Here is a 26,169-nt window from a genome sequence, read left to right as displayed (position 1 = left end):
TTCCCTTCTCTTCTCCCCTCTCCTCCCTTCCTTCTATCTTCCCTCCATCTTCCTCCCTTCTCTTCTCCCTCTCTCCTTCCTTCTTCCCTTCTCTTCTCCCCTCTCCTCCCTTCCTTCTATCTTCCCTCCATCTTCCTTCCCTTCTCTTCTCCCTCTCTCCTTCCTTCTTCCCTTCTCTTCTCCCCTCTCCTCCCTTCCTTCTATCCTCCCTCCATCTTCCTTCCCTTCTCTCCTTCCGTCTTCCCTTCTCTTCTCCCTCTCTCCTCCCTCCATCTTCCTTCCCTTCTCTTCTCCCTCTCTCCTTCCTTCTTCCCTTCTCTTCTCCCTCTCTCCTCTCTTCCTTCTATCCTCCCTCCATCTTCCTTCCCTTCTCTTCTCCCTCTCTCCTTCCTTCTTCCCTTCTCTTCTCCTCTCTCCTCTCTTCCTTCTATCCTCCCTCCATCTTCCTTCCCTTCTCTTCTCCCTCTCTCCTTCCTTCTTCCTTCTCTTCTCCCCTCTCCTCCCTTCCTTCTATCCTCCCTCCATCTTCCTTCCCTTCTCTCCTTCCTTCTTCCCTTCTCTTCTCCCTCTCCTCCCTTCCTTCTATCTTCCCTCCATCTTCCTCCCTTCTCTTCTCCCTCTCTCCTTCCTTCTTCCCTTCTCTTCTCCCCTCTCCTCCCTTCCTTCTATCTTCCCTCCATCTTCCTCCCTTCTCTTCTCCCTCTCTCCTTCCTTCTTCCCTTCTCTTCTCCCCTCTCCTCCCTTCCTTCTATCCTCCCTCCATCTTCCTTCCCAACTCTCGTGGCTCATTTTGTGACCTCCATTTTGAATCCTTCTGCAGAGCCATCTCTTCGGTCATGGGTCCGAGCTGGTCTAGGGTCTCCCTGCCTGAGCAGAGGGCTGGACTAGATGACCTCCGAGGTCCCTTCCCAACTCTGTGGTTCTTTCTTCCCACTTCCCAAGGGGTGAGGGTCTTCCTGTCACCGTCTCCTTTTAACAACCCCCATCGTCCCTTGCGGGGATGGGCAACCGAATGGAGCTAACGGTTTACTGGCCGGCCGCCTTTCCTGTCACCAAGGAGGAGTTTTATTTTCAGCCGATATTATGTCCTGAAGACAAAAAAAATCTTAGAGGAGCCCCACTGGACCCCCCCTCCCCCCCATCCATTCTTGACCTGGCCTCCCTCCAACCAACCGCTCCTGGGCGAGACCCACAGATACTTACATGGACTGGCCGATGGGATTACCAGTGAGGTGGGATATAGCTGTAGGTTGGGGTCCCTTGCGCCCGGTACGTCGGCACTGAGACGGGATGCGCCCCCAGGGCAGTGTGTTGTGGGGTCGTCAGCAGTGTGCCTGCGACGGGGAAGGAAGGAAAAAAAAATTAAGGACGACTGCCGATGGATTCCACCATTTTCTGGAAGCGTGAAGCTTGGCTTGAGCCAATGGGCCACCCAGGAAGGAACAGCCAACACCCAAGAAGACGGGCTCAAGATCCAGAGGGATCCGGACAGACTCGAACCCTGGGCCCTATCTAACAAAAGGAAATTTAATGTAGAGAAAAGGAAAGTCCTACACTTAGGCAAGAAAAACCCAAAGGACACATATAGACTGGGTGAAACTAGGCTCAATAGCAGGAACTGGGAGAGGGATCTCGGAGTCTTGGTGGACAACCAGCTAAAGAGGAGCCAATGTTGTGCAGCAGCAGCAGCCACCAAAAAAGCCAACGCAATCCTAAGTTGCATTAACAGAGGGATACAATCGAGATCAAGTGAGGTACTAATACCACTCTATAAAGCCTTAGTAAGACCACACCTAGAGTCCTGCACCCAGTTTTGGTCACCACACTATAAAAAGATGTTGAGACTCTAGAAAAAGTGCAGAGAAGAGCAACCAGGATGATGAGGGGACTGGAGGCTAAAACATACAATGGATGGTTGCAGGAACTGGGCCTGGCTAGTCTAGGGAAGAGAAGGACCAGGGGAGACAGGAGACCATCTTCCAATATTTGAGGGAGGGGCTGCCACAGAGAGGAGGAAGGGGTCAAATTATTCTCCAAAGCAAAAAGAAAGAAAGAAAGAGAGAGAGAGGGAGAGAAAGAGAGAAAGATGAGAGAAAGAAAGGAAAGAAGGAAGGAAAGAATGAGAAAGAAAGAAAGAAAGAAAGAAAGAAAGAAAGAAAGAAAGAAAGAAAGAAAGAAAGAAAGAAAGAAAGAAAGAAAGAAAGAAAGAAAGAAAGAAAGAAAGAAAGAAAGAAAGAAAGAAAGAAAGAAAGAAAGAAAGAAAGAAAGACAGACAGACAGACAGACATCTGAGCAAACCATGGATGGACAGAAGACATGTCTAGTTTAAGGAAAAGAAGGATAGTGGGGACAGGATAGCAGTCTTCCAATATCTCAGGGTTTGCCACAAAGAAGAGATGTAAAAAAGAGGTTGAGACTCTAGAAAGGGTGCAGAGAAGAGCAACCAGGATGATGAGGGGACTGGAGGCTCAAACATACGATGGACGGTTGCAGGAACTGGGCCTGGCTAGTCTAGGGAAGAGAAGGACCAGGGGAGACAGGAGAGCATCAGGGAAGGGAAGGGGAGGGAGGGAGGGAGGGAGGGAGGGAGGGAGGGAGGAAGGAAGGAAGGAAGGAAGGAAGGAAGGAAGGAAGGGGAGGGAGGAAGACATCTGAGCAAACCATGGATGGACAGAAGACATGCCTAGTTTAAGGAAGAGAAGGACCAGGGGAGACAGGAGAGCATCTTCCAATATTTGAGGGGCTGCCACAGAGAGGAGGAAGGGGTCAAGCTATTTCCCAAATCCTCCAAAGTCCAGACAAGGAATAATGGAGGGAAACTGACCAAGGAGAGATTTTTCAACCTGGAAATAAGGAGGAATTTTCTGACAGTGAGAACAATTAACCGATGGAACCGAAGTTGCCCTTGGAAGTTGTGGGAGCACCATCAGTTGAGACTTTCAAGAAGAGATTGGACTGCCATTTGTCAGAAATGGTGTAGGATCTCTTGCTTGGCTGGGGGTTGGACTAGATGACCTACAAGCTCCCTTCTAACTCTGTTAATCTAATCTAATCTCGGAGCCTTAAGGTCTAACTTGAGAGCTACGGAGAAAGAGCTGGACAAGGGGGAACTCAGCACAGCTTCCGGTTGATAAAAAGTAGTCCCCAACTTATGGTAGTCCCCAACTTATGGCAGTCCCCAACTGGTAGTCCCCAACTTATGGCCATTCACTTAGTGTCCACCATGATTTATGACTTGTAATTCCAGACTCAAATTCCAGTTGTTAAGTTGAGGACTACCTGTAACCTGTTTTATTCCAAGGTGGCCACTTCTGTGGTTTGAGGCTTGGTAAAGGCTTACGCTTTGGAAGACAGGGAGTCCTTGACTTACGACCGTTCGTTTAGCGACCGGCTGAAGTTACAGCAGCACTTGGGGGAAAAAAGGTGACCTTGTGACCATTTTACACACTGAACGACCACTGCCGCATCCTCAGGATCAAAATTCGGACTCTTGGGAATGGGCTCGTATTTATGACGGGTGTCCCCGAGGTTACGTTTATCCCCTTTTGCGACCTTCTGACCAGCGAATGGGGAAAGCCCGATTCGCTTAACGACGAAATTACTAACTTTAACTGCAGCGATTTGCTTAACCACTGTTGGATGGAAAGGTTGTAAAATGGGACAAAAAAGTTTAATGTCTCGCTGAGCAACAGAAAAAATGGCGGCCCGTACATCGAAGACTAAACCGCATTGAATTTAAATGCGCCCCCCCAGGTCCTATGACGCCCCCAGGCCCCCAAGTCCGGACTACAGGACCGAAATGCGGTGTTTGACGAGAAGAGGGGGGAGAGGGGGGGTGTTCTTTGCCTCGGCGGCCCCTTACCTGCGGACATCGCCATGGTCGCCCCGGCAACCATCCCCATGGCGACGCCGTTGGTCCTGGGCGCGGTGACGGGAGCTGGGTAAATGGCGGAAGGGATGCTGTTGGGCTGGACCACCGTGGTGTGATGGATGACGTGAGGCTGCGCCGCGTAGACGGGCTGCGTGTAGTATGCCCCCTGTTGGGCGGAGAAAGGAACACGCGCGAGGCGAGTGAGGAAAAACGTCCGTGGGAATCCCACAACGGAGGTCCCGTGGGAAACCGTGTGTGTGTTTGTGTGTGTGTGCGTGCAGGTTTTGTCCACTTCTGTCCTCCACCAAAAGGTGCTATTTTGTGATGACCCCAAGGGGCGTGGCACAAAGGCAACACAGTCCGATAAGCAATCAAGAGTCTCTTTATTAACTCCAACTTTGCCCCCAATGTCCCGGTCGTTTTCAGACTGGAGAAAAAACTCCCTCAGGAACAGCCTCAAAGTGGAGGAAATGAAGTCCAAAACAAGGTACACAGAAACTAAAAATCCAAACAAACCAAGCTGAGGTAATTAACTTGACAGGGCAGGAGAAGGAATGTCAGACTTGAAAGCACGGCAAAACTCACACAGTTGGGAAGACGCCAGGAACCCAGATAAGCCACAACGACACAAGATAAATTCACGATTTGCTCCCAACAAGTTGCTGCGTGCAGCTTCCTCTTTTATACGCTGTGTTCCCAACTGCAGCTAATGAAGGGAATCAGGGCCCTTTCCTCCCCCATAAGCCAGGCAACCCACGTTGCTCCCTTCTCCATTCCTTCCTGCATGCCCTGGGATGAAGAGGGGGCGGGGCCTGGGTCTTCCTCTGAACTCCCTCTCCCTTGTTCTGCCTCTTCCCTGCTCTGCCCAGCCGGACTTTGCCCTTCCCCAGTTTCCTCCACAGCCAACAGAACCACATTCCGGCTCCCTATCAGTTGTTTGGCTTCGCCTCCGAGTCAGATTCCGACAGGGGCATGACGTATTCATCCAGTTCGGACCGGTTCTGGAAATGTTGAGTAGTTAGGAAAACCGGCCAATCCCACTTCTGACTGGCCCCACCCCCATCTCTTCTCTGCCTCCCTTCGAGTCCCAGCTAATCGGCTGGGTCTCCTTTGGTTGCCCTGCACAGGAGAACGGAGCTGGAAAGCAGGTTACTGGGGTGGGGAGGGAAGGAGGATTTTGCAGGATCCTTCCCCTGCCACGCCCACCAAGCCACGCCCACAGAACCGGTAGTAAAAAAAAATTGAATCCCACCACTGACTCCGCCCTACCCGGTGATGGGATTCAACTGGTTTGCACCACTTTGGCTGAACCGGTTGTTTAATTGCCGGCTGGCCCTGCCCCGCCCTTTCCAGGGGTCCTCAGGTGCCCCGTTTCGGCTCCCAGGTAAGTGCAGGGAGGCCCACTAGGCCCAAAACGGGTGCCGGGGGGGTTGGGGAAGGATGTGGCGCACGCGCGCGCACACACACACACACACACACATACACACACGGCCCGTTTTGGCTTCCAGGAGGCTGCAGGGAGGCCCACTAGGCCCAAAACGGGGTCCAGAGAGGCAGTACACCCCTCCACGGCCCGTTTGTGCTCCCAGGGGGGGTGCAGGAGATCGAGTGCTGCCTGTCACACACCCTTGGCCACACCCACCATAGCCACGCCCACCCAGCTGGTCATTAGGGCAGAGAACCAGTTTGTTAAATGATTTGAGTTTACCACCCCTGTCCCCTCCCCTTAATCCTCCCTCTCTGACCCAAAACCTCCAAAACCTTCAATCTTTGGGCCGGTGTTTAGCAACCTGTGCAACTTTCAGAGGGGTGGACTTCAACTCCCAGAATCCCCCCAGAAAAGCGTAGTTACCCAGGTGGAGAAACGATGCTTTGGGTCGTGGGGGGGGGGGGTGGTCTCCAACCTCGGCCGCTTGTGGACTTCAACTCCCAGAATTCCTCTCAGCCAGCAAAAGCTTCTATCGAAACATCTGCGGACCGGAAGACCGACCGGCCAAACTCACCTGGGTGTACAGGTTCTGCTGCGGATAGGCACTTCGAATGGGATACATGGCTGTCTGGTACGGGTTGGGCGACGGAGAGTAAGGAGGCGGGGCGTTATTACTCTGGGTTGGAGGGACTTTGTAGGGCGTTCCAGCGGGGTATCCTGCGGAGAAACAAGAAGAGGCAAGGGCCGCCCAGGTAAGAGGTAAAACAAGTCCCCATCATCCCTGTCTCATTTTTTCCCTGTGGAATTAGGGACCTGCTTCCAAACACCAGTTTTAAAGTGTTAAACCAGCTTTAAACCAGTTTTAAACCAGCCCCACTGGGGAAACACTTCTGTTTCCCCCTTTACACAATTATCCAAACAGGAAGTTGTGGGTGTGTTAAGGTATTGGGATTTAAGAGCCAACCGGCAGTGAAGCTGATGCACTATAAGGCTGATGCAATGAAGAGGAATCAACATTGGTACTGCCTCTTTAAGACTGAGGATGGGTTCCACCTCTTTAAGATATATAATGCAGCCATTAGAGGGAGTATTCTCTCTCCTTGTGCCCGGTATCCATTGCAGAGTTCTCAGTGCAGAGTTAAGAAGATAGATTGCTTGTCAGGTATTTGCCTATCAAGTGTATTTCTATATATATGTCTTGTATATAAACCACTGTTAAATGACAAAGTCTCTGTGTGCTGTGTTTTGCTCCTGGGTTGTATCATAATAGTAGTCACGCTGAAAATGCTCTGGCATCTAGTTTAATAAAAAGAAGGACTAGGGGCGTGACAGGATAGCCGTGTTCCAATATCTCAGGGGCTGCCACCAAGAAGAGGGGGGGTCCATCTATTCCCCAAAGATGGAGGATGGGTTCAACCACTTTAAAAGGTATTTATATACGGCAGCCATTAGAGGGAGCATTCTCTCTCCTTGTGCCCAGTATCCATTGCAGAGTTCTCAGTGCAGAGTTAAGAAGATAGATTGCTTGTCAGGTATTTGCCTACATTTCTGTATACGTCTTGTATATAAACCACTAGTAAATGTCTAAGTCTCTGTGGAGCTGTGTTTTGCTCCTAGGTTGTCTCATTAATAGTAGTCACGCTGCAAACCCTCTAGAGGGTGCCTCCCACTGCGTTTCAGGGAAAATTCACTCAGCAACCTAAATTTGGAGGTCAATTCTGGTCTGCCTGGACTCACAGGGGTGAGATTTTTGAACCCAACACTGGGTATCTTGGAAGGAAAAATGGCCAAAATCGGAAATATTTGGCACGGCTCTGCAAACATTTCGGGCCTACGTTCCTTGCCCCTGCGAATTGTACAGGCAGTCCTCGAATTACGGCCAACAATGGAGCCCAACAGTGAAACATTGGTTAAATGAGGTTCTCCGCTCCCCGCATTTTACAGCCTCTTTTTTTGCTACGGTTAAGCGAATCACTGAAGTTAAATTAGCAACACGGTTGTTAAGGGAATCTGACTTCCCCAGTTGACTTTGAAGGTAGCAAAAAAGGGAGTCAGGAGATGATCGTAAGGGTGAAAAACGGTCGGGCGTGGCACAAAGGCAACCCAATCAGATAATCAATAAGAGTCCCTTTATTAGCTCCAACTTTGCCCCCAATGTCCTGGTTACCTTCTGGGCTGGAGAAAAACTCTCCCAGGAACAGCCTTGGGCTGCAGGGAATCAAGTCCAAAACAAGGTCAACAAAAACTGTAACTATAAGTCCAATCAAGGCAAGATGAGGTCATTAGTCCAGCAGGGCAGGAGATGGGAAGGCACAGTGGTAATTCAACATAGTTGGGAGGATGCCAGGAACACAGATAACCACAGTCAACACAACACATTTGTTCCCGGCAGACGCCGCTCTCAGCTTGTATCTCTCTTAAACTCTCATTCCCAGGTGTGCCTAATGAAGGGAATCGGGGCCCTTTCCTCCCCCGTAAGCCATGCAACCCATGTTGCTCCTTCTTCATTCCTCCCTGCGTGCCCTAGGATGAAGAGGGGATGGGGGCCTCTGAACTCCCTCTCCCTTGTCCTACCTCTCCCCTGCTCTGCCCAGCCGGACTTTGCCCCTCCCCAGCCAACACAGCCACACTCCCTCTCCCTCAGCTGTTCGTCTTCCTCCTCAGATTCAAACTCCGACAGGGGCAGGACAGGTACTGAGTGAGTGAAATAGCCCCTGAAAAAGCAAATCCCCTCCGAACAGAAGCCAGGCTCCCAAAGCAGCTGCAAAACCACACACAAGATGAACACAACCATACACACACACAAACACACAAATCAGTTTACCTGGGGCGTAACCTGGGCCAGTAGTCGAATAGATGTTCGGGTTGTAGGTGGGGGCTGCGGTGGGGTATCCGGCAGGATAGCCTGGGGTGGGGGAAAGAGAAGGGGTGGTTTAATAAGACAGGAAGGCACAAATTACTTTCACAGCAACACAAAACGGCAAATGGCAATGCAAAACGGCAACTGGCTGGCAAGAGAGCTGCTCAGAACCGTAGCTGTTGAAATGGCTGCAGACTTTCCCCCCCACCCAAAGAGCAATTAGATCCATAGAGTCTATGAGTCATGCCAGACCTGTCTTAATTTATTTATTTTAATTTATTGCGCTCTGCCGTTTCTGGAGTTCCTTTGGTATGCAGAGAAAGAGAGGAGAGAGAGAGGGAGAGATGGAGAGAGAGAGGGAGAGGGGGAGAAAGAGAGGAGAGAGAGAAAAAAAGCCAACTCAGATTTCCTGCAGCTTTCCCCAAATTAAAAGTAAAAGTCCGTCCCCGTCCCCCCCAGCAACAAGTCCCTAGTTACGCTGTCCAATCCAGATGCTGGCTCCTTACTGGGTTACCGGCTCCTCCTCTGACCAGCCACCTGTGAGAATGTCCTTGGTTCCCAGAGGAAACCTTTATTGTTTTGGCTACAAAACCCCATCAAACTATTTCCCTCCCTCCTCCCAACGCTGTGCGGTAACTCTGAAGCCTCTAAGACGGCTTCCGCTAGGATCACTTCAGGAATGAGAATGTAAAGCCGACTCTGTGGAGTTAATGAGACTCACTCCTTTGCCAGGATAAATAACTCTCGGTTCCAGGTGTTCGTTTTTACAAGGGTTGTGGTTCAGCCACTAAATCAGATTAATTAAAAATCGGCGGCGGTTCGGTCTAGAGAGGCGGAGGATTAACGCGGAGAGCTTGTCAGGCCTGGCGTCACCGGAGCGGGCAGGATTCTGGCAATTGAGCCTCTCTATGGGTTGTATTTATAGAAGCCAGGCATGCTGAATACTAATAGGGACTTCTCGGCTTAAGCCGAGAGGAAAACCAGGCACGGCTGCTAACTAGCTGGCAGAAACCAGGAGATTTTGTGTTTGGCTTGCAAAATGGCGCCCCGGATGGGTTCGTGGCATCCATGCTTTTCCTTTCCAGAACTACGATTCCCAGCATTCCATGAGAATGAGGGATTCTGGGAGATGTAGGCCCAGGAAGTGCCAGGTTTCTTTCTTGCCAGAGCTGCAAAGCGAAATCACTGCCTTGCTGTTAAATTACTCACACGGTTATTAAGTGAAACTGGCTCCCCCATTGACAAAAGATCTGTTCTGACCTGGACTTCCCAAAATCCCAAAAGAGACACCTTGTCCCGACAAAACCCCTTTTTCTTTGGCTAATGTGAATTCCTATCATTCGCATCCAGCAAAGTCCTGGCCAACAGTCTTCCAAGAGTGTTCACAACTACAGACCTTTCTCAGGTTTGGAGAGTTGCCAGGCCAATATCTTCCAAACGCCATGCTGTAGCAGCAATTACTTGGCAAGGAGTCAGGAACAGACTGTCACTCTAATGAACTGAACTAATTGTCTCCTGCAAACTTCACTCCCCTTTCCCTCCTCTTTTATTCCCTATGGGAAGGGCCATTCACCGTCCACCTGAGCCTTTACTCCTGAGTCGAACCTTGTTTCCTTAACTGTTCCCTCCCCCTGGCAGCTCTGTGCATGTGCACACTGGGAACAGGCTCCAGCTGTTCTTCTTCCCCACTGATCTCCGACTCTGAAGGCAGTTGATAACTGTTGGATGTCCCTGGCCCCATCTCTGCTTCTTCTTCCTCAGTTATTCCCTTCTTCTGGCAGCTCTGTGCATGTGCACATTGGGAACAGGCTCCAGCTATTCTTCTTCCCCACTGATCTCCGACTCCGAAGGCAGCTGATAACTGTCGGATGGCCCTGGCTCCATCTCTGCCTCCGACGCAGAGCCTCCGACGCTCCGCCTCCTCACTGTCTGAGTCTGCCGCCAGGTCCGCTGGATGCTGGTGGGCCACAACAAGATCACCAACGGGGATCACGTGACCCTGGGATGTCGCAACCTCCGTAAATAGGAGTCAGTTGCTCGGCCTCTGAGCTTTGATCCCATGACCATGGAAGTTGTGGCCCGCCATCTGCCAGTGGAACAGGCGGCAGAATCGGATGATGATCAGGTTGGGGAGGAACTTGGACAGTTCTGGAGTCTGAGGAAGGTTTGATGGAGGCAGAGAGAGAGCCAGGGCCGTCCGACATTTCCCAGCCACCGGAGAAGAGGCAGCTGCCTTTGGAGGCTGATATGAGTGAGGAGGAAGAACAGCTGGGGCCTGTTCTAGATGCGCATATGCGCAAAGTTGTTAGCAGAGAGGAACAACGGAGGACAAGGAGTCGTTTTCTTGCTTTCTGCTAAGGCTGGGATCTGAACAGTGGGATCAAAACTCGGAGGCTTGGCAACAGACTCCTATTTATGCTGCCACAGTCGTAAATATGAGAAATGGCCCAAAGTCCCGTTTTCCAGTGCCATTGTAACTTCGAACAGCCATTAAATGAACTGTCGTAAGTCGAGGCCCACCTGTACTTCAGGGTAAGGAACTGGACAAATCCGGAAAGCCGAACACGCGTCCTCACTCAAGGAAAACAAATTGCGGATCCAGCTTTGATTCACCGGTGGGAACATCTGCCATTTTCTCTGCCCTTTTCCTAGGAGGTGTGACAGACCCCACTGTGCGACGCTGCGAAGTGTGTGTGTTCTGTGTCTAATTTCATGGGTGGTTACACCCTCGATCAAAACCGCATTCCAAGACACCCCAACTGAGGTTAAATCCTGCCAGGAGAGGCAATTAAATTTCAGGGGTCTTGAATTGGAGACGTCTCCGTTGCTGATGAGGTGGAAATAACAGATTTGAGGGGGGAGGGAGAGGTAGCAATTCCCCCCTCCCTCCCTCTCTTCAACGCAGCTTAGCAGCAACATCAACAGCCACTTCCTATTTAGCGGCACGATGCAACATGCCAGCGGGCTGTGGGAAAACAGCGCATACTCCATGGAGCCAAAAAGATCTCACTGATCTGGCACGGAAGTTGCAGTGAGATTCCTTGTCTGCCAGGAAAAAAAAATAACGCGGACGAAACCCATGGTTCTAAAATGGTTTCATGCACCAAAGGCAGGATGTGTGGGTGGGTGTATGTGCGCATATGTACAGGTATGTATTTATATATGGGTACACAAACACCCACCCACGTATACATACATCATACATTACAATACACATGCATACATACATATATATATTGTGTATATATTTATGGCATTCAGCTTTGTTCGGGTATTTTCCCACGTCATTGTAGTTGTGCTTTTAAAGTTGTAGCAACGTTTCGGCAGAATCTCATCTGCCATCATCAGGCTTCTGTATATATTGTGTATATATATTGTGTATATACAGACGGACACAATATAGAAGCCTGATGATGGCAGATGAGATTCTGCCGAAACGTTGCTACAACTTTAAAAGCACAACTACAATGACGTGGGAAAATACCCGAACAAAGATGAATACCATACATGTAAGTACCCATGAAAACTTGAGAAAAGAAATATATATATATATTCACACACACTAAGACAAACATGCATGCATGCACGCATGTGTGTGTATACTGAGACATACATACATACATACATACATACATACATACATACGGCTAAGCTTTTCTGATGCCTTGAGAACGGTGGCTATAAGCAGCATTCAACATTTAATTTCGTGTCTCTTCTCTCCAATTTTAAATTTTTTTCTTGCAGCATTTAATTGCTTTCCTAATATCACCCATATAATCCCTCCTCACCGTGGTTGTTGCAAGGATTATAGCCAATTTTTTTTTCTTTAAAAAAGACAAAGCTGTATTTTATTAATATGGAAATCAGAAATGAACTTCCGCGTTCAACTTAAAGGGAGGTTTCCCACACCGCTTTTCGTTCCCAGACTTCGGAGGATTGTAAACGGACGGGATAATAAAATGCGGCTCGAAGATTAGCCAACTTTCCGAGATGAGGAAAGTGAAAATTTGAAATCCTGGCCTTGAGACAGACGGACAGATGTCAAGAGGCTGACGCGGAAAGTGAGGTGAACGCATCTGAAGGGCAGGAAATGGGAAGAGATTTGACGCATCCAAAGAATTTGAGCGCTATAAATACAGAGGGTCCTCAATGTACGACCGTAATGGACTCCAAAAATTTCCAGAGCTAAGCGAGACAATTGTTAAGTGAGCTTTGCCCCATAGCATGACATTTCTGGCCTGAGTTGTTAAGTGAATCACTGCTGTTGCTAAGTTACCATATTTCCCCGAAAATAAAACCCTGACTTTTTATTTATTTTTTGGCCACCAAAACAGGCACCAGGTCCTATTTTTGGGGGGGGTGTCATCCACTGGCTAACTTCACATGCATGTGTCGCCCCCGGCCTCCTTTTCGCTATCAGAGGCCTTCAGGATCTTCTTCTGCAGCCGGCAAGGCCTTCCTGAAGACATCTGCAAGCGATATATAACAGACCTCAGGATCGATCCAGAGCTTTGTTATCAGCTACAGAGGCCTTCAGAAAAGCCTGGACAGCCTTGCCGGCTGCAGAAGAAATGGGCTGGCAAGGCAGGTGTCGGGGTGTGCGAGGCCTGGCTACACCTGCCCAAAGGTAAGTAGTAGGGCAGCTCCGCCCACCCATCTCCCCCCTAGCTTAATTTTTACCTGTCCACTCTGGAGTGGGCAGAGTCTTAATTAAGGCTTATTATGGGAGGTAGGGCTTATATTGGGCACATGTGTAAAAAAAAAAAATCAAGCTAGGACTTACTTTCAGGGTAGGTCGTGTTTTCAAGGAAACGAGAGTAACATGGTTGTTAAGTAAATCCACCTTTCCTACTGAGGTTGCTGGTCAGGTCGCAAAAGGGGATCTCATGGTCCCAGCAACTGTCATAAATACGAGTCAACGGCCAAGCATCTGAATTTCGGTCATGGGACCTACTGCAAAGGTCCTAAGTGTGAAAACGTTTGTAAGTCACTTGTTTCACTGCTGTTCCAACGTCGAATGGCCGCTAAATGAACCCGGTGTAATGTCGAGGACTACCTGTATTAAGCGACAGACCCGCTGCCTACATTTCTGGTCTTCCCAACACCTTGGAAATGTTGCTCTATCGGCAGGTGTCAAGGATGTGTCCCAGTGGACAACCAAGTAAACATGAGCTAACGTGGCAGCCAAAAAAGCGAATACAATACTGGGCCACATTAACAGAAGGATAAAGCCAAGATCATGAGAATAATACCCCTTTATAAAGCCCTAGTAAGACCACACTTAGACCACACTGCATCCAATTTTGGCCACCGTAATACGAAAAAAGATGTTGAGGTTTTGGAAAGAGTTCAGAGGAGAGCAACGAGGATGATTAGGGGCGTAGAAGCCATAACCTACAAAGAACGGTTGCTGGAATTGGGTATGTCTAGTGTTAAGGTATTGAGATTTAAGAGCTGACCAGTTGTAAAGGTAGTGTAGTGTAAGGCTGATCCAACGAAGATGAATCAGGATTGGTATTGCCTCTTTAAGACTTAAGAGTGGGTTCACAGAAGTTTTACCTTTTTAAGAAATGTTTATATAAGGCAGCCATTAGAGGGTGTATTCTTGAGTCTAGTATCCAGTGCGGGGGGGGGGGGGCAGTTCTGGGGAAACAATTTCACTGGATTTTCTAGTCCCCCTTTACACAATTATCCAAACAGGGAGTTGTGGGTGTGTTAAGGTATTGGGATTTAAGAGCCAACCAGCAGTGAAGCTGATGCACTATAAGGCTGATGCAATGAAGAGGAATCAACATTGGTACTGCCTCTTTAAGACTGAGGATGGGTTCCATCCCTTTAAGATATATAAGGCAGCCATTAGAGGGAGTATTCTCTCTCCCTGTGTCCGGTATCCACTGCAGAGTTCTCAGTGCAGAGTTAAGAAGATAGATTGCTTGTCAGGTATTTGCCTATCAAGTATATTTCTATATATATGTCTTGTATATAAACCACTGTTAAATGACAAAGTCGCTGTGTGCTGTGTTTTGCTCCTGGGTTGTATCATAATAGTAGTCACGCTGAAAACGCTCTGACATCTAGTTTAATAAAAAGAAGGACTAGGGGCGTGACAGGATAGCCGTGTTCCAAAATCTCAGGAGCTGCCACCAAGAAGATGTGGGGTCCATCTATTCCCCAAAGCACCTAAAGGCAGGTGGAAACTACTCAAGGGGAGAAGCAACCTATTGTGGTTCGCTGGCAGCAGGTGCAGATGGCTGAGGTCTTGGAGAACGAGGACTCGGATGAGGGGCCTGCGTGTGATGCAGGGATGGGGCCAGGACCCTCAGGGAGTGGAGTGCTGCCTTTGGAGATGGTGGAGGCTGGCAGCAGTGAGGAAGAGGCCCCCGAGGAGCCTGTGCTCAATGCGTGTGCGTGCAGGGCTGCTTGAAGGAAAGAGCACCTGCAGCAGCACGGGCGACTCAGAAGTAAGGCTGCAAGGTGATGGCCCCTTGCTTAAGGGATAAAAGCCAGCCTAAGAGACAGGGATTCTTTGCAGGAAGCAAGGATGTTTTTGCACTCAAGCCTTGTGAACGTTCGGATTATCTTAGTTTGTGTTTGGAGACTCTTTGTGTTTGGAATATTTCTTGGCAACTTTATCTAGTGTTCTTGGCAGCCTTGCACCACTTTGGCAAGACCCGTCCTTATCAGAGACAATTAGTTTGAAAGAGCCTTTGAACCGGGAAGGAACGGAATTTGCAGAGAAGCATTAGAAGGTTTTGCTTTTATCTCTGTTTGGTGTTTGTTTCCTTAGAACAAGGTTTGGGTCAGAACACAACCTGGAATTAAGGAGAAACTTCCTAAAAGTGAGAGCAATTAACCAGTGGAACTACTTGCCACCAGAGGTTGTGGGTGCTTCTAGTCCTATGCTCTAAAAATGAAATGTAATATGTAATATGCATATGTATATCTAGTTTCCTGCCAACAAAAATAACTTTGGACCTGCACAGCAAAGCTGAGAGGTGGTCCCTGTTGCTGAAATTCTTAATTAGCAACCCCTTCCCAGATCAACAGGGTGGCAGGAGGCATTTAGTGAGCAGGTAGAGGGCAGAATCTTACCTTGGAGCACTCAAATCTAATTTTGACTGCGCCAGCAGCTCTGGGAACTGAGCTTTCTTAGTATATAATGTGGACGTGCCACGAAGGAATTGTCAGTGTGAATTTAATTTGCGGACTCCGGTCAAAAGGAATAATAATTGGACAGAGGAGAAATCTCTGCTTGATATAATTGCTTGGCAGAAGGGGAATTTCAGACCAGGACAACAACAGCATAAGCAAAGGAGTGGATGGGTGGGAGAGATTCTGAAGGACATCTGACTTGCTCTTCGTGAATGGTTAGACAAGAAATTAAACCGGGATGGGCAACTATGGCCCCTGTGGACTTCAACTCCCAGAATTCCTGAAACAAATATGGCCCTTTTATGACCCATGGACTTCAACTCCCAGAATTCCTAAGCCAATTATGGCCCCTTTACGACCCATGGACTTCAACTCCCAGAATTCTTGAGTCAATTGTGGCCCCTTTTACAACCTTTGGACTTCAACTCCCAGAATTCCTGAAACAAATATGGCCCCTTTACGACCCATGGACTTCAACTCCCAGAATTCCTGAAACAAATATGGCCCCTTTACGACCCATGGACTTCAACTCCAAGAATTCCTGAAACAAATATGGCCCCTTTTACAACCTTTGCACTTCCACTCCCAGAATTCCTGAACCAAATATGGCTACTTTACAACATTTGGACTTCAACTCCCAGAATTCCTGAGCCAATTATGGCCCTTTTACAACCTTTGGACTTCCACTCCCAGAATTCCTGAAACAAATATGGCCCCTTCACGACCCATGGACTTCAACTCCCAGAATTCCTGAGCCAATTAGGGCCCCTTTATGACCCATGGACTTCAACTCCCAGAATTCCTGAGCCAACTATGATCACAAGGAGGCTGCAACGGTCGTATGTGTGAAAAACGGCCGTGTCACTTTTTTCAGTGCCGCTGTAACTTTGAGCAGTCACTAAATGAACTTACTTGTATCTCCTTGAGAAATCCTTTTTGGTTTTTTTAACGGTAACCCTTGTTGAGGGTTGCTGCCTCCTTTCTTGGTCTACCTTTCGCTGCAAAACATTGTGTGTAAAACTGGGACAAACAGCAATTAACAAACAAGAACTCCCGCTATTTTTAATTACCGTTTTCGCTTTCCCGGTACATCAACACACAGGCTGCCCTGACATTAGTAAGTGGAACGCTTCCTAGGAGTATTTTGATTTATTATCTTAGCGGTGCAATTCTCCCAATTGCTTCTCTAGGCAAATTTTAAATGGGTGGATTTCAATTCCCAGAATTCCCCAGCCAGCTGGCTGGGGAATTCTGGGAGTTGAAGTCCACCACCTTAAAGTTGCAAAGTTGGAAAAAAAAATATAACCTGGAAATAAGGAGAAACTTTCTGACAGTGAGAAACAATCAACCCGTGCAACAGAAGTTGCCTTCAGAAGTTGTGGGAGCTTCATCCCTGGAGGCTTCCAAGAAGAAACTGGACTGCCACCGGTCAGAAATGGAATAGGGTCTCCCAAGTGGGCAGGGGGGTTGGACTAGATGACCTCCAAGGTCCCTTCTAACTCTATTCTGAATTAATTAAAGTTGGGACTTTCGTCGCTGGAGGCTTTCAAGAAGAAACTGGACTGCCATCTGTCAGAAATGGGGCAGGGCCTCCTGCTTGGATGGAGGGTTGGACTAGATGACCTCCAAGGTCCCTTCTCACTCTATTCTGAATTAATTAAAGTTGGGACTTTCGTCGCTGGAGGCTTTCAAGAAGAAACTGGACTGCCACCTGTCAGAAACGGGGCAGGGCCTCCCGCTTGGATGGAGGGTTGGACTAGATAACCTACAAGGCCCCTTCCAACCCTGTTCATCTGTATTTAATTCAACGTGTGGTCTTATCGAGGCTTTATAAAAGCAAAGATGAGTAGTCAAGTGTCCTTTTTTTCTTGTGTGTGGCGCCTGCCTTTCTCTGTTCACGCGCCGGCGTGCCACGGCTGCTCTCTGCGGTACTGCGAAAATATTAAATTTCCTTTCTGGGGGAGAATGTAGGGGGAAAAGGGGGCTTGATTCATTCCCGTTTCGCTTTGCCTTGCTCACCGCAAAAGCGCCCTCGTAGCGTCAGACCCCCCCTTCCTAGGCACCTGCTTTGCCAGATAAAACAAGACCCGCCAACAAGAGAAACGCCAAATCCACAGCGGCGGCGGCACCGGCTGCGTTTTCAAGGTTACGGATCAAAGCCAGAATGGGGCACGCGCGCGAGAGAGAGAAAGAGGCATGTTGAGTTTCTGTCCTTTAATATATGCTGGGAAAGCGAGAAATATTCAAGAGAGAGTTCGATGTGCGCCAATTAGGAGCAAAACGTTCACACACACACACACGCACACCCCTCTCACACAAATCTGCCCTTGAAGGCTACAAGAAGAGATCTTCAACAGCAAAGGAAGCCAGCTTGTTTTCAGAAGGAAGAAAGAGAAAACTCAGGTAAGGATCAGCTCACCCGTCATCCCCGAATGCAGCTTGTTTGATCGCGCGCGCGACCGCCAGTGTTGCAAACCATCTCTCTATACAATTGATCTCTGCGTGCGCGATCCTCTTTCGGGAACACGATGCACCTCGCACTGAAATGCCTGGTAAGTCACTCAGGCCCCGGTAAGCTCACGTCGGGACGGCTGTAATATAGCCTGTTCCCCCCCAAAATACACCGTACCCTGAAAGTTAAATCCTAGCTTGATTTTTACACGTGTGCCCAATATAAGCCCTACCCTCCCAAAATAAGCCCTAATGAAGATCCCGCCCACTCCAGAGTGGAGGGGTAAAAATTAAGCTAGGGTGAGGGTGCGGGGGGTGGAGTTGCCCTACTACTTACCTTTGGGCAGGTGTAGCCGGGCCTCACACCCCCTCAACACCTGCCTTGCCGGCCCATTTCTTCTGCAGTCGGCAAGGCCGGTGAGGCTTTCCTGAAGGCCTCTGGAGCTGAGAACAAAGCTCAGGATCGATCCAAAGGTCTGTTATATCGCTTGCAGAGGCCTTCAGAAAAGCCGTGCTGGCCAAAGAAGTAGTAGTTCCTGAAGGCCTCTGACAGCGAAAAGGAGGCCGGGGGCAACACGTGCAAGTGAGGTTACTCAGTAGATGACATCCCCCCAAAATAAGACCTGGTGCCATTTGTTGTTTTTTTATTTTGGTAAAACATAGATATGTCAGGGTCTTATTTTCGGGAAAACATGGTAACTTAGCAACAGCAGGGATTCACTTAACAACTCAGGCCAGAAATGTCATAATATGGGGCAAAGCTCGCTTAATGGCTGTCTCGCTTAGCTGTGGAAATTTTTGGAGCCTATTTCGGTCATAAATTGAGGACCCTCTGTATTTATGGTGCTCAAATTCTTTGGATGCGTCAATCTCTTCCTTTCCCATTTCCTGCCCTTCAGATGCGTTGACCTCACTTTCCTCATCAGCCTCTTGACATCTGTCTGTCTGTCGACACGGTACGTTCTATGTGGGGCCAACCCTTGAAGACGGTACGGAGGCTGCGCAGAGAATGCAGCCGTGTGGACAGTCATTGGCTGCCCTGAGGATGGGACGTGGGTTTCCTTTACAGGTAGTCCTTCACCTATGACCTCAATGGAGCGCGAGCCTTATGTTGATAAGCGAGACATTTGCTTATAAGCGAATGTTGCCTCATGTTACGACCTTTCTTGCCCCAGGTTGTTAAGTGAAATCACTGCCGTTGTTGACGCCAGGAACACAGTTGTTAAGTGAATCTGGCTTCTCCGTTGACTTGGCTTCTCAAGGAGGTCGGAAAAAGGGATCCGGTGACCCGGGGACATTGCGACTGTCATAAATATGAATCAGTTGCCAAGAGTCACTAAACCAACGGTTGTAAGTCGAGGACTACCTCTACGGATTTTGCAATCACAGGTGACCGCGGGAACTGCAACAGTCATAGATACCTGCTGGCTGCCAAATGTCTTCCAAATTTCAATCACGTGATATGGGGATGCTGTATCAGTCGTTAAATGTGAAAACTGGTCAGTAGTCACTTTTTTTTTTGGTGCCAACGCAAGTTCTAACGGTCACTAAATGAACGTAAGTCAAGGACTACCTGTAAAAGATGTTGGATTAGAATGTGGGGTGCGATTGCCTTCGCTTACACACATACGTTGCGAGGGCCGGCTTTCCTTTGCAAAACGTCAACCCCTTGTCAAGCTTTGTTCGACGAGATTTTCAGCTGACAAGGTTCCAGGGAATAGGCCGATAGTAGATGTGTCAGACTTAAGGCCCGGGGCCTGGATTCAGCCCGCAAGGTACTAAGATCTGGCCCCTATGGCAGCCCTGGAAACAGAGAAGGACTGGGCCGCGGTGCTCCTGCCAGTGAAAATAAGCTCCCGAGCTCTGTTTTTGGCTGGGACGGCCTCCGGTAGCCCTTTCCCAGCCAAAACAGAGCTCCGTTTTCGCTGGCGGAGAGCTGCAGGAGGCCGTCGTGGCTAAAAACAGAGGTGTGGCCTGGATTTAGAGAGAGGGAGTGGCCTAAAGTCACCCATCTGGCTTTCGTGACTAAGGCAGAACTAAAACTCCCCGTCTCCTGGTGATTGGCCAAGAGTCACCTAACTATCTTTCATGCCTAAGGCGGGACTAGAACTCCCAGTCTCCTGGTGATTGGCCCAAAGTCACCCAACCATCTTTCAGGCCTAAACGGGACTAGAACTCCCAATCTCCTGGTCATTGGCCCAAAGTCACCCAACTATCTTTCATGCCTAAGGCTGGACTAGAACTCCCAGTCTCCTAGTGATTGGCCCAGATTCACCCAACCATCTTTCACACCTAAGGCGGGACTAGAACTCCCAGTCTCCTGGTGATTGGCCCAAAGTCACCCAACTATCTTTCATGCCTAAGGCAGGACTAGAACTCCCAGTCTCTAGTGATTGGCCCAGATTCACCCAACTATCTTTCACACCTAAGGCGGGACTAGAACTCCCAGTCTCCTGGTGATTGGCCCAAAGTCACCCAACTATCTTTCATGCCTAAGGCGGGACTAGAACTCCCAGTCTCCTGGTGATTGGCCCAAAGTCACCCAACCATCTTTCATGCCTAAGGCGGGACTAGAACTCCCAGTCTCCTAGTGATTGGCCCAAAGTCACCCAACTATCTTTCATGCCTAAGGCGGGACTAGAACTCCCAGTCTCCTGGTGATTGGCCCAAAGATTCACCCAACTAGCTTTCATGCCTAAGGCGGGACTAGAACTCCCAGTCTCCTGGTGATTGGCCCAAATTCACCCAACCATCTTTCATGCCTAAGGTGGGACTAGAACTCCCAGTCTCCTGGTGATTGGCCCAAAGTCACCCAACTATCTTTCACGCGTAAGGCGAGACTAGAACTCTCCGTCTATAATATTTTCAAAGTTCAAAACATCCTTAAAGATCCAACTCATCCTGGAAACCCTTTTTTTTTTTTAAACTATTACCACCCGGCAGACGGCACAGAATAATAAAAACAAGGGCAAAAACAAGGCTGAAAAACAGCTTCTATCCCAGGGCAAGTAACTCTCTTGAATTCTGCTGTAGAGTGCCGTGATGGTGAACCTATGGCACGCGTGCCAGAAGTGGCACGCAGAACCATTTTCCCCAGCACGCGAGAGCTCGCCTGGAAGAGCCCCACTGCACATGCGTGCGCTTGCCGCCACCACCCAACCGCTGATTGTCGGGTATACTGCACGCATGCGCAGGCAGGGCGAAGGGTGCTGGAGACACGTGCACATGCGCAGAGATGGGGGGTCTTGCACGCATGTGCCGACGTGCGGCGCACGGAGGGGTGATTGCGCACATATGCGCAGAGACGTGGCATGGGGGTGTGTGATCGTGTGCGCATGCAATTATCGGCACGGGAGCCGAAAAAGGTTTGCCACCACCGGTACAGTGCAATATTCGCGCAATTTCAGGGGTTTTCCGTTCAACTGTATAGAAGGATGTGTGTTTGTGTTTATTTTTTATCGTTTTCTTACGTATAATATCCACTGAAGAATGCATTGAATTCGGTTCTACGAGGTGCAACAACAACAAGCTAATTAATATGCTTTTCCTTATAAACAACTAAAACCAGCAGATGGAAACTGGGGGAGAGGAGGAGGAGGAGGAAGGGGGCTCCCCTACCCAAACACACCCCTCTAAAGACACCCCCTTGTTCCTTTTCTTTCTCTCTCCCTTGAATTTTGCATTCCTCACCCTCCAAGGTGGGTGAATTCTGTTGCCAAGCAGCTGAGAATACATCCCCTCCCGTCACATGGAAACAGGAGCACTCAAGCTTGCAAGGGAGTTGCATTCAGACGTAATCCTCCCCAATGGCTTGCAAGCGATATTCCTTGGAACATCAAGCCGCTGCATAAGGGACATCGCCGTTCTCCCGAAAGCCTCGTTCTCAGTTTCCTGGATTATATGCCACCCGGTCGCGCTCCGCTCGTAGTAGCCACCCAGGTTGCTCATCTCCAGCTGGAGCCTTCAGGTTTCCCCAGAGAAACTTGGAAGGCTGAGACCGAATCCTTTGCAGATTAACAGAGTTGGAAGGGACCTTGTAGGTCATCTAGTCCAACCCCTCCATCCAGCCCATTCCGTCCTTCCGAGGTGGGTAAAATGAGGACCCAGATTGTTGGGGGCAAGAGGATGAACTCTGTAAACCGCTTAGAGAGGGGCTGGAAAGCATTGTGAAGCGGTATATAAGTCTAAGTGCTATTGCTACTCCTTCCTTCCTTCCTTCCTTCCTTCCTTCCTTCCTTCCTTCCATCCTTCCTTCCTTTCCTTCCTTCCCTTCCTTCCTTCCTTTCCTTCCTTCCCTTCCTTCCTTCCTTCCTTCCTTCCTTCCTTCCTTCCTTCCTTCCTTTCTTCCATGGTGCACAGTGGTTAGAAGGTGGTATTGCAGGCTAACTCTGCCCACTGCCAGCAGGTCGATCTTAACCAGCCCAGAGTTAACTGAGCCTTCCCTCCTTCCAAGGTCGATAAAATGAGTCTTGTATATTTTACTCTTTTAATGTTCTTATGCTGTAACCCGCCCAGAGCCGTTAAGACTTGAGATGAGCGTCAAATAAATTTCAGAACAAATAAAAAAAATATTTCTGTACATCAGGCAGATCAAAACATATCTAACACCGGCCTTTGTCTAAACATTTGGGAGTGCTTTCCTTCAAATTGTGGCAGGAACATCACGGGTGTATTTTGTCAATGGTAAGGGGGGAAAAAAATAGGAGAATATTTATAGGTAAAGAATTGCAAATTAATTCGATTGATTTTTGTTTTCCCCGGAACCGTTTAATTAAAATCCCCACTCAGCGGCAAAGGAGAACTGATCAAATTGTGGCTGTTGCTGGAAGGGCTAAATTATATCACAGAGGCCCCAGGGGAAAAAAAAAAACCTCTTGAGTTTATTAGAGTGAATTATTGTCCTTTGGGCCCTCTGCAAATCCATGGCAATAGGATTAGGGCACAAAACAGTTAATATTCCGCGGAGACTTGGCGGAAAGAGCTAGAAAGGTGGGGGGAGAGAATAAACACTCCAGACCCCAGAGCCGAGCTTCAAACAGGAACGGCATCGCGTTTTGAACAAGGTGGGGAAGCCTCGGGTGCCCCCCGCGATCTGATATAAAACAGAGTGTGAGAATCTGCATCCGTAAGGGCATATATGGCAAACCTTTTCGTCCTCACGTGCCCGCAACCAGGTGTGGGATTCTACCGGTTCTCACCTATTTGCTAGAACCGGTTGTTAACCTTCTAAGCAGTCCGGAGAACCGGTTGTTAGAAGAAATTACAGGGCTAATCCTGTAAGGAAGGCAGGAAGGAAACATTCTGGTGTTGCTTACAGAAACTGCCTCTCCGTTAACCCTTTTTACATTCTTGGCAGGACTAGACTTCCTGTCTCAGGAACTTCTCTGGAGTATTTTTTCCTCCTTTGCTGGTACTTTGCTTGTGTGGAGTGACCATTCAAAGTTACAATGGCACTGAAAAACGTGACTTATGACCCTTTTTCACACTTACGACTGTCGCAGCATCCCCACAGTCATAACAGGCCAGGCGAGGAGATGCGTGCCTCGATGTGAGTGACATTGAGTTGGCTACGCCCAGCCAATAACATGACCCCCAAGCCACGCCCTCCAACTAAGCCACGCCCACAGAACCGGTTGTTAAAAAATTTGAATCCCACCCCTGCCTGCAACCATAATGTGATTATTATTATTATTATTATAGTCACAAAAAACAACAGTGTATAAAGCAAATGAGATAACTATGTTGGGTTTCATTTATTATTATCATTATTATTATGTACCTACTTACCTATCTATCATCTACCTACCTATCATCTACCTATCTACCTATCTACCTATCCTTATGTACATACACAGGTCTTGGCATGTTTGGGTCTTTTCCCATGTAAGATTGAGAGTATCTTACCTACCTACCTATCTATACCTATTTACCTATTATTTATCAGCTTTGGACAAGGGACCTGGGTGGCTCAGTGGCTAAGGCGCTGAGCTTGTCGATCAGGAAGGTTGGCAGTTCAGCGGTTTGAGTCCCCAGCGCTGCATCATGGAGTGAGCTCCTGTTCCTTGTCCCAGCTTCTGCCAACCTAGCAGTTCGAGAGCACGTAAAAAAGGCAAGTAGAAAAACAGAGACCATCTTTGGTGGGAAGGGAACAGCGTTCCGTGCACCTTCGGCGTTTAGTCCCGCCAGCCACATGACCACGGAGACGCCTTCGGATGGCGCTGGCTCTTCTTCAGCTTTGAGACAGAGATGAGCCAGAAACGACGAGCACGGATGTACGAGGAGGGGAACCTTTAATCTTTCCCTATCAACCTTAGAAGCCATATTTTACTTAGAACCTTCAAGGCTGCCACATTTTAGTGCCTGGGAAATTTGGGAGGGGGGATTTCTTAGTGAGCAGATTAGACTCAACAACATTCTTTCTTAGAAGTCAAGGACAAGTTACCCTGCACCTGGAGAGGAGTGTGCCTGGAGGAAGGTCTCCAGTTGGGACGGTGGTTGATTGGGTCATGCGATGGACTGGTGGGTGCAGGGGGTGGGTTTTTGGTTTTCATTTGGGAAGGGGAAACCTAGAAGTCTCTAATTTGGGGTTTCCCAGATGTGGCAATATGACTTCTTTAATAAATTCTTACTTGGGTGAACTTTCGTTTCTGAGTGCTGAAGGAAATGGGGAGTTTCATTGGAACGCTGACACTATTTGCCTGCCTGCCTGCCTGCCTGCCTGCCTGCCTATCTATCTATCTATCCATCCATCCATCCATCCATCCATCCATCCATGTATCCATATCTATCCATGTTTATTTATTTATTCATTATCTGTCTACATGTCTTTCTTATCTGTCTTTCTAATTAGAGACTTTTTCTGTGTCTGATTATAGACTTTTTAAAAATTTACTAAATAAATGGTTGTAACTTGAGGTCTACTGAGTGCATCATTCAATAAAGGTTGGAAATAAGAAAATTGAATAATGGAATTATTAGGTATGTTTAATTGATATGGTGGTAGGCATTTGGAGAGAGTAAGGTTGAAAACAGAGATTGAAGAAGTATGAATTAATATGAATATAATGCAGTGAGAGATGTATGATATATTGATGCCACACTGTTAATGAATTGTTGTTATATGTAGATTGAAATAAAAAAAATTGGAAAAAAAATAAAGATTGGAAATATAAGATTTGGGATTTATTTTATCGATGGTTAGATAGAAAAGTAAGACACTGAAATACAATGTAACAGTAATGATATATTATAACTGATTACTTTTGAATAAGTTATATACTATGAATACAATCTAGTAAGAATTGAGACTTAATCTTAAAGATAACTTGGAACTGAGAATAAAATTTGAATGATGGTAAAATAATGAAATATGAAATGGAAAGTTGATTAATACAACACGAATGTAAAGTTCAGAGGAAAAGATTATATTGTGCACATGATATATGTACCAAACCGACATACTCTTCAATTGAAAAGTGGTTTTATTTGCTGTTTCGTATGTGTTTTTATAAAAAAAATTAAAAAATTGCATTACAAAAAGAAAAAAAAAGGATTGGTAAAGGCAAGAAAATTAGTCAGGATATGGGTAGAGAAATTTTTTTTTATCTCTGAAAATTCTTTGTTGTTGTTGTTTTTTCGATTGCAAAAGTCAAGGACATACTTTGGGAATACTATTCAAAGCCATCTTTGTCCCTGCTAAACCCACAGACAAAAGTTCGCTGGGCTACGAATTAAAAAGCCTGGCCTCTGCTCTTTTATTCTTTTAGTCTCGTGTGCTATTGCTGGAACCTTCTCTGCTTACCCCAGTCTATCCCGCTCCTCTTCCTTCCGCGTAATTCCTCTGGATCCCAAACTAAAACTCCTTTTAAAACAGACCTCTGGTATTCAGCCCACATGAATAAATTCCCTACAAGATTTACATCCTTTATGGAGAAAATCAAGGGCTGTGGGGTTCTCGGTGCTCTCTAAGCTTGGTAGTTTTCTAGCAGACGTTTCATGACCCAACTAGGTAACATCATCAGTGCTAGAAGGGAGTTGGGTTTGCAGGGAGGAAGAAGAGGAGGCAGAGGAGGAGGAGATGGGGGAGGATGGGGAAGGAGGAGGATTGTGGGGACCTTGATGCTCCCTGAGCTTGGTGATTTCCTTGCAGACGTTTCATGACCCAACTAGGTAACATCATCAGTACTAGAAGGGAGGGGGGTTTGTGGTGAGGAGGAGGAGGAGGAGGAGGAGGAGGAGGAGGAGATGATCATCTGTGGAGTCCTTGGTTCTCTCTGAGTTTGGCGATTTCCTTGCAGACATTTCATGACCGAACTAGGTAACATCATCAGTGCTAGAAAGGAGTGAAGTTGGTGGGGAGGAGGAGGAAGAGGGGGAGGAGAACTGTAGGGTCCTTGGTGCCCCCTG

General features: G+C 48.1%; 1 protein-coding gene across 1 annotated transcript in view; it reads right to left on the bottom strand.

Moving 5' to 3' along the window:
* The window catches only part of FAM168A (family with sequence similarity 168 member A), a 60,154-nt gene that overhangs the window by 1,195 nt on the left and 32,790 nt on the right, over positions 1-26,169 (bottom strand). The window contains exons 3-6 of the mRNA XM_087937842.1: positions 8,125-8,205; positions 5,875-6,017; positions 3,863-4,037; positions 1,204-1,334 (exon numbers count right to left, since the gene is read on the bottom strand). Of these exons, the coding sequence (XP_087793968.1) occupies positions 1,222-1,334; positions 3,863-4,037; positions 5,875-6,017; positions 8,125-8,205 (512 nt within the window). The 3' untranslated portion in view covers positions 1,204-1,221. The remainder of the gene's footprint in view (positions 1-1,203; positions 1,335-3,862; positions 4,038-5,874; positions 6,018-8,124; positions 8,206-26,169) is intronic.

This window comes from Pseudonaja textilis, chromosome 7 (assembly GCF_049901715.1).
Source record: "Pseudonaja textilis isolate UNSWEBS1 chromosome 7, rPseTex1.2, whole genome shotgun sequence".
Lineage (NCBI taxonomy): Eukaryota > Metazoa > Chordata > Lepidosauria > Squamata > Elapidae > Pseudonaja > Pseudonaja textilis.
The sequence above is the reverse complement of the archived record's forward strand: the minus strand, read 5'-3'. Positions and strand labels throughout refer to the sequence as shown.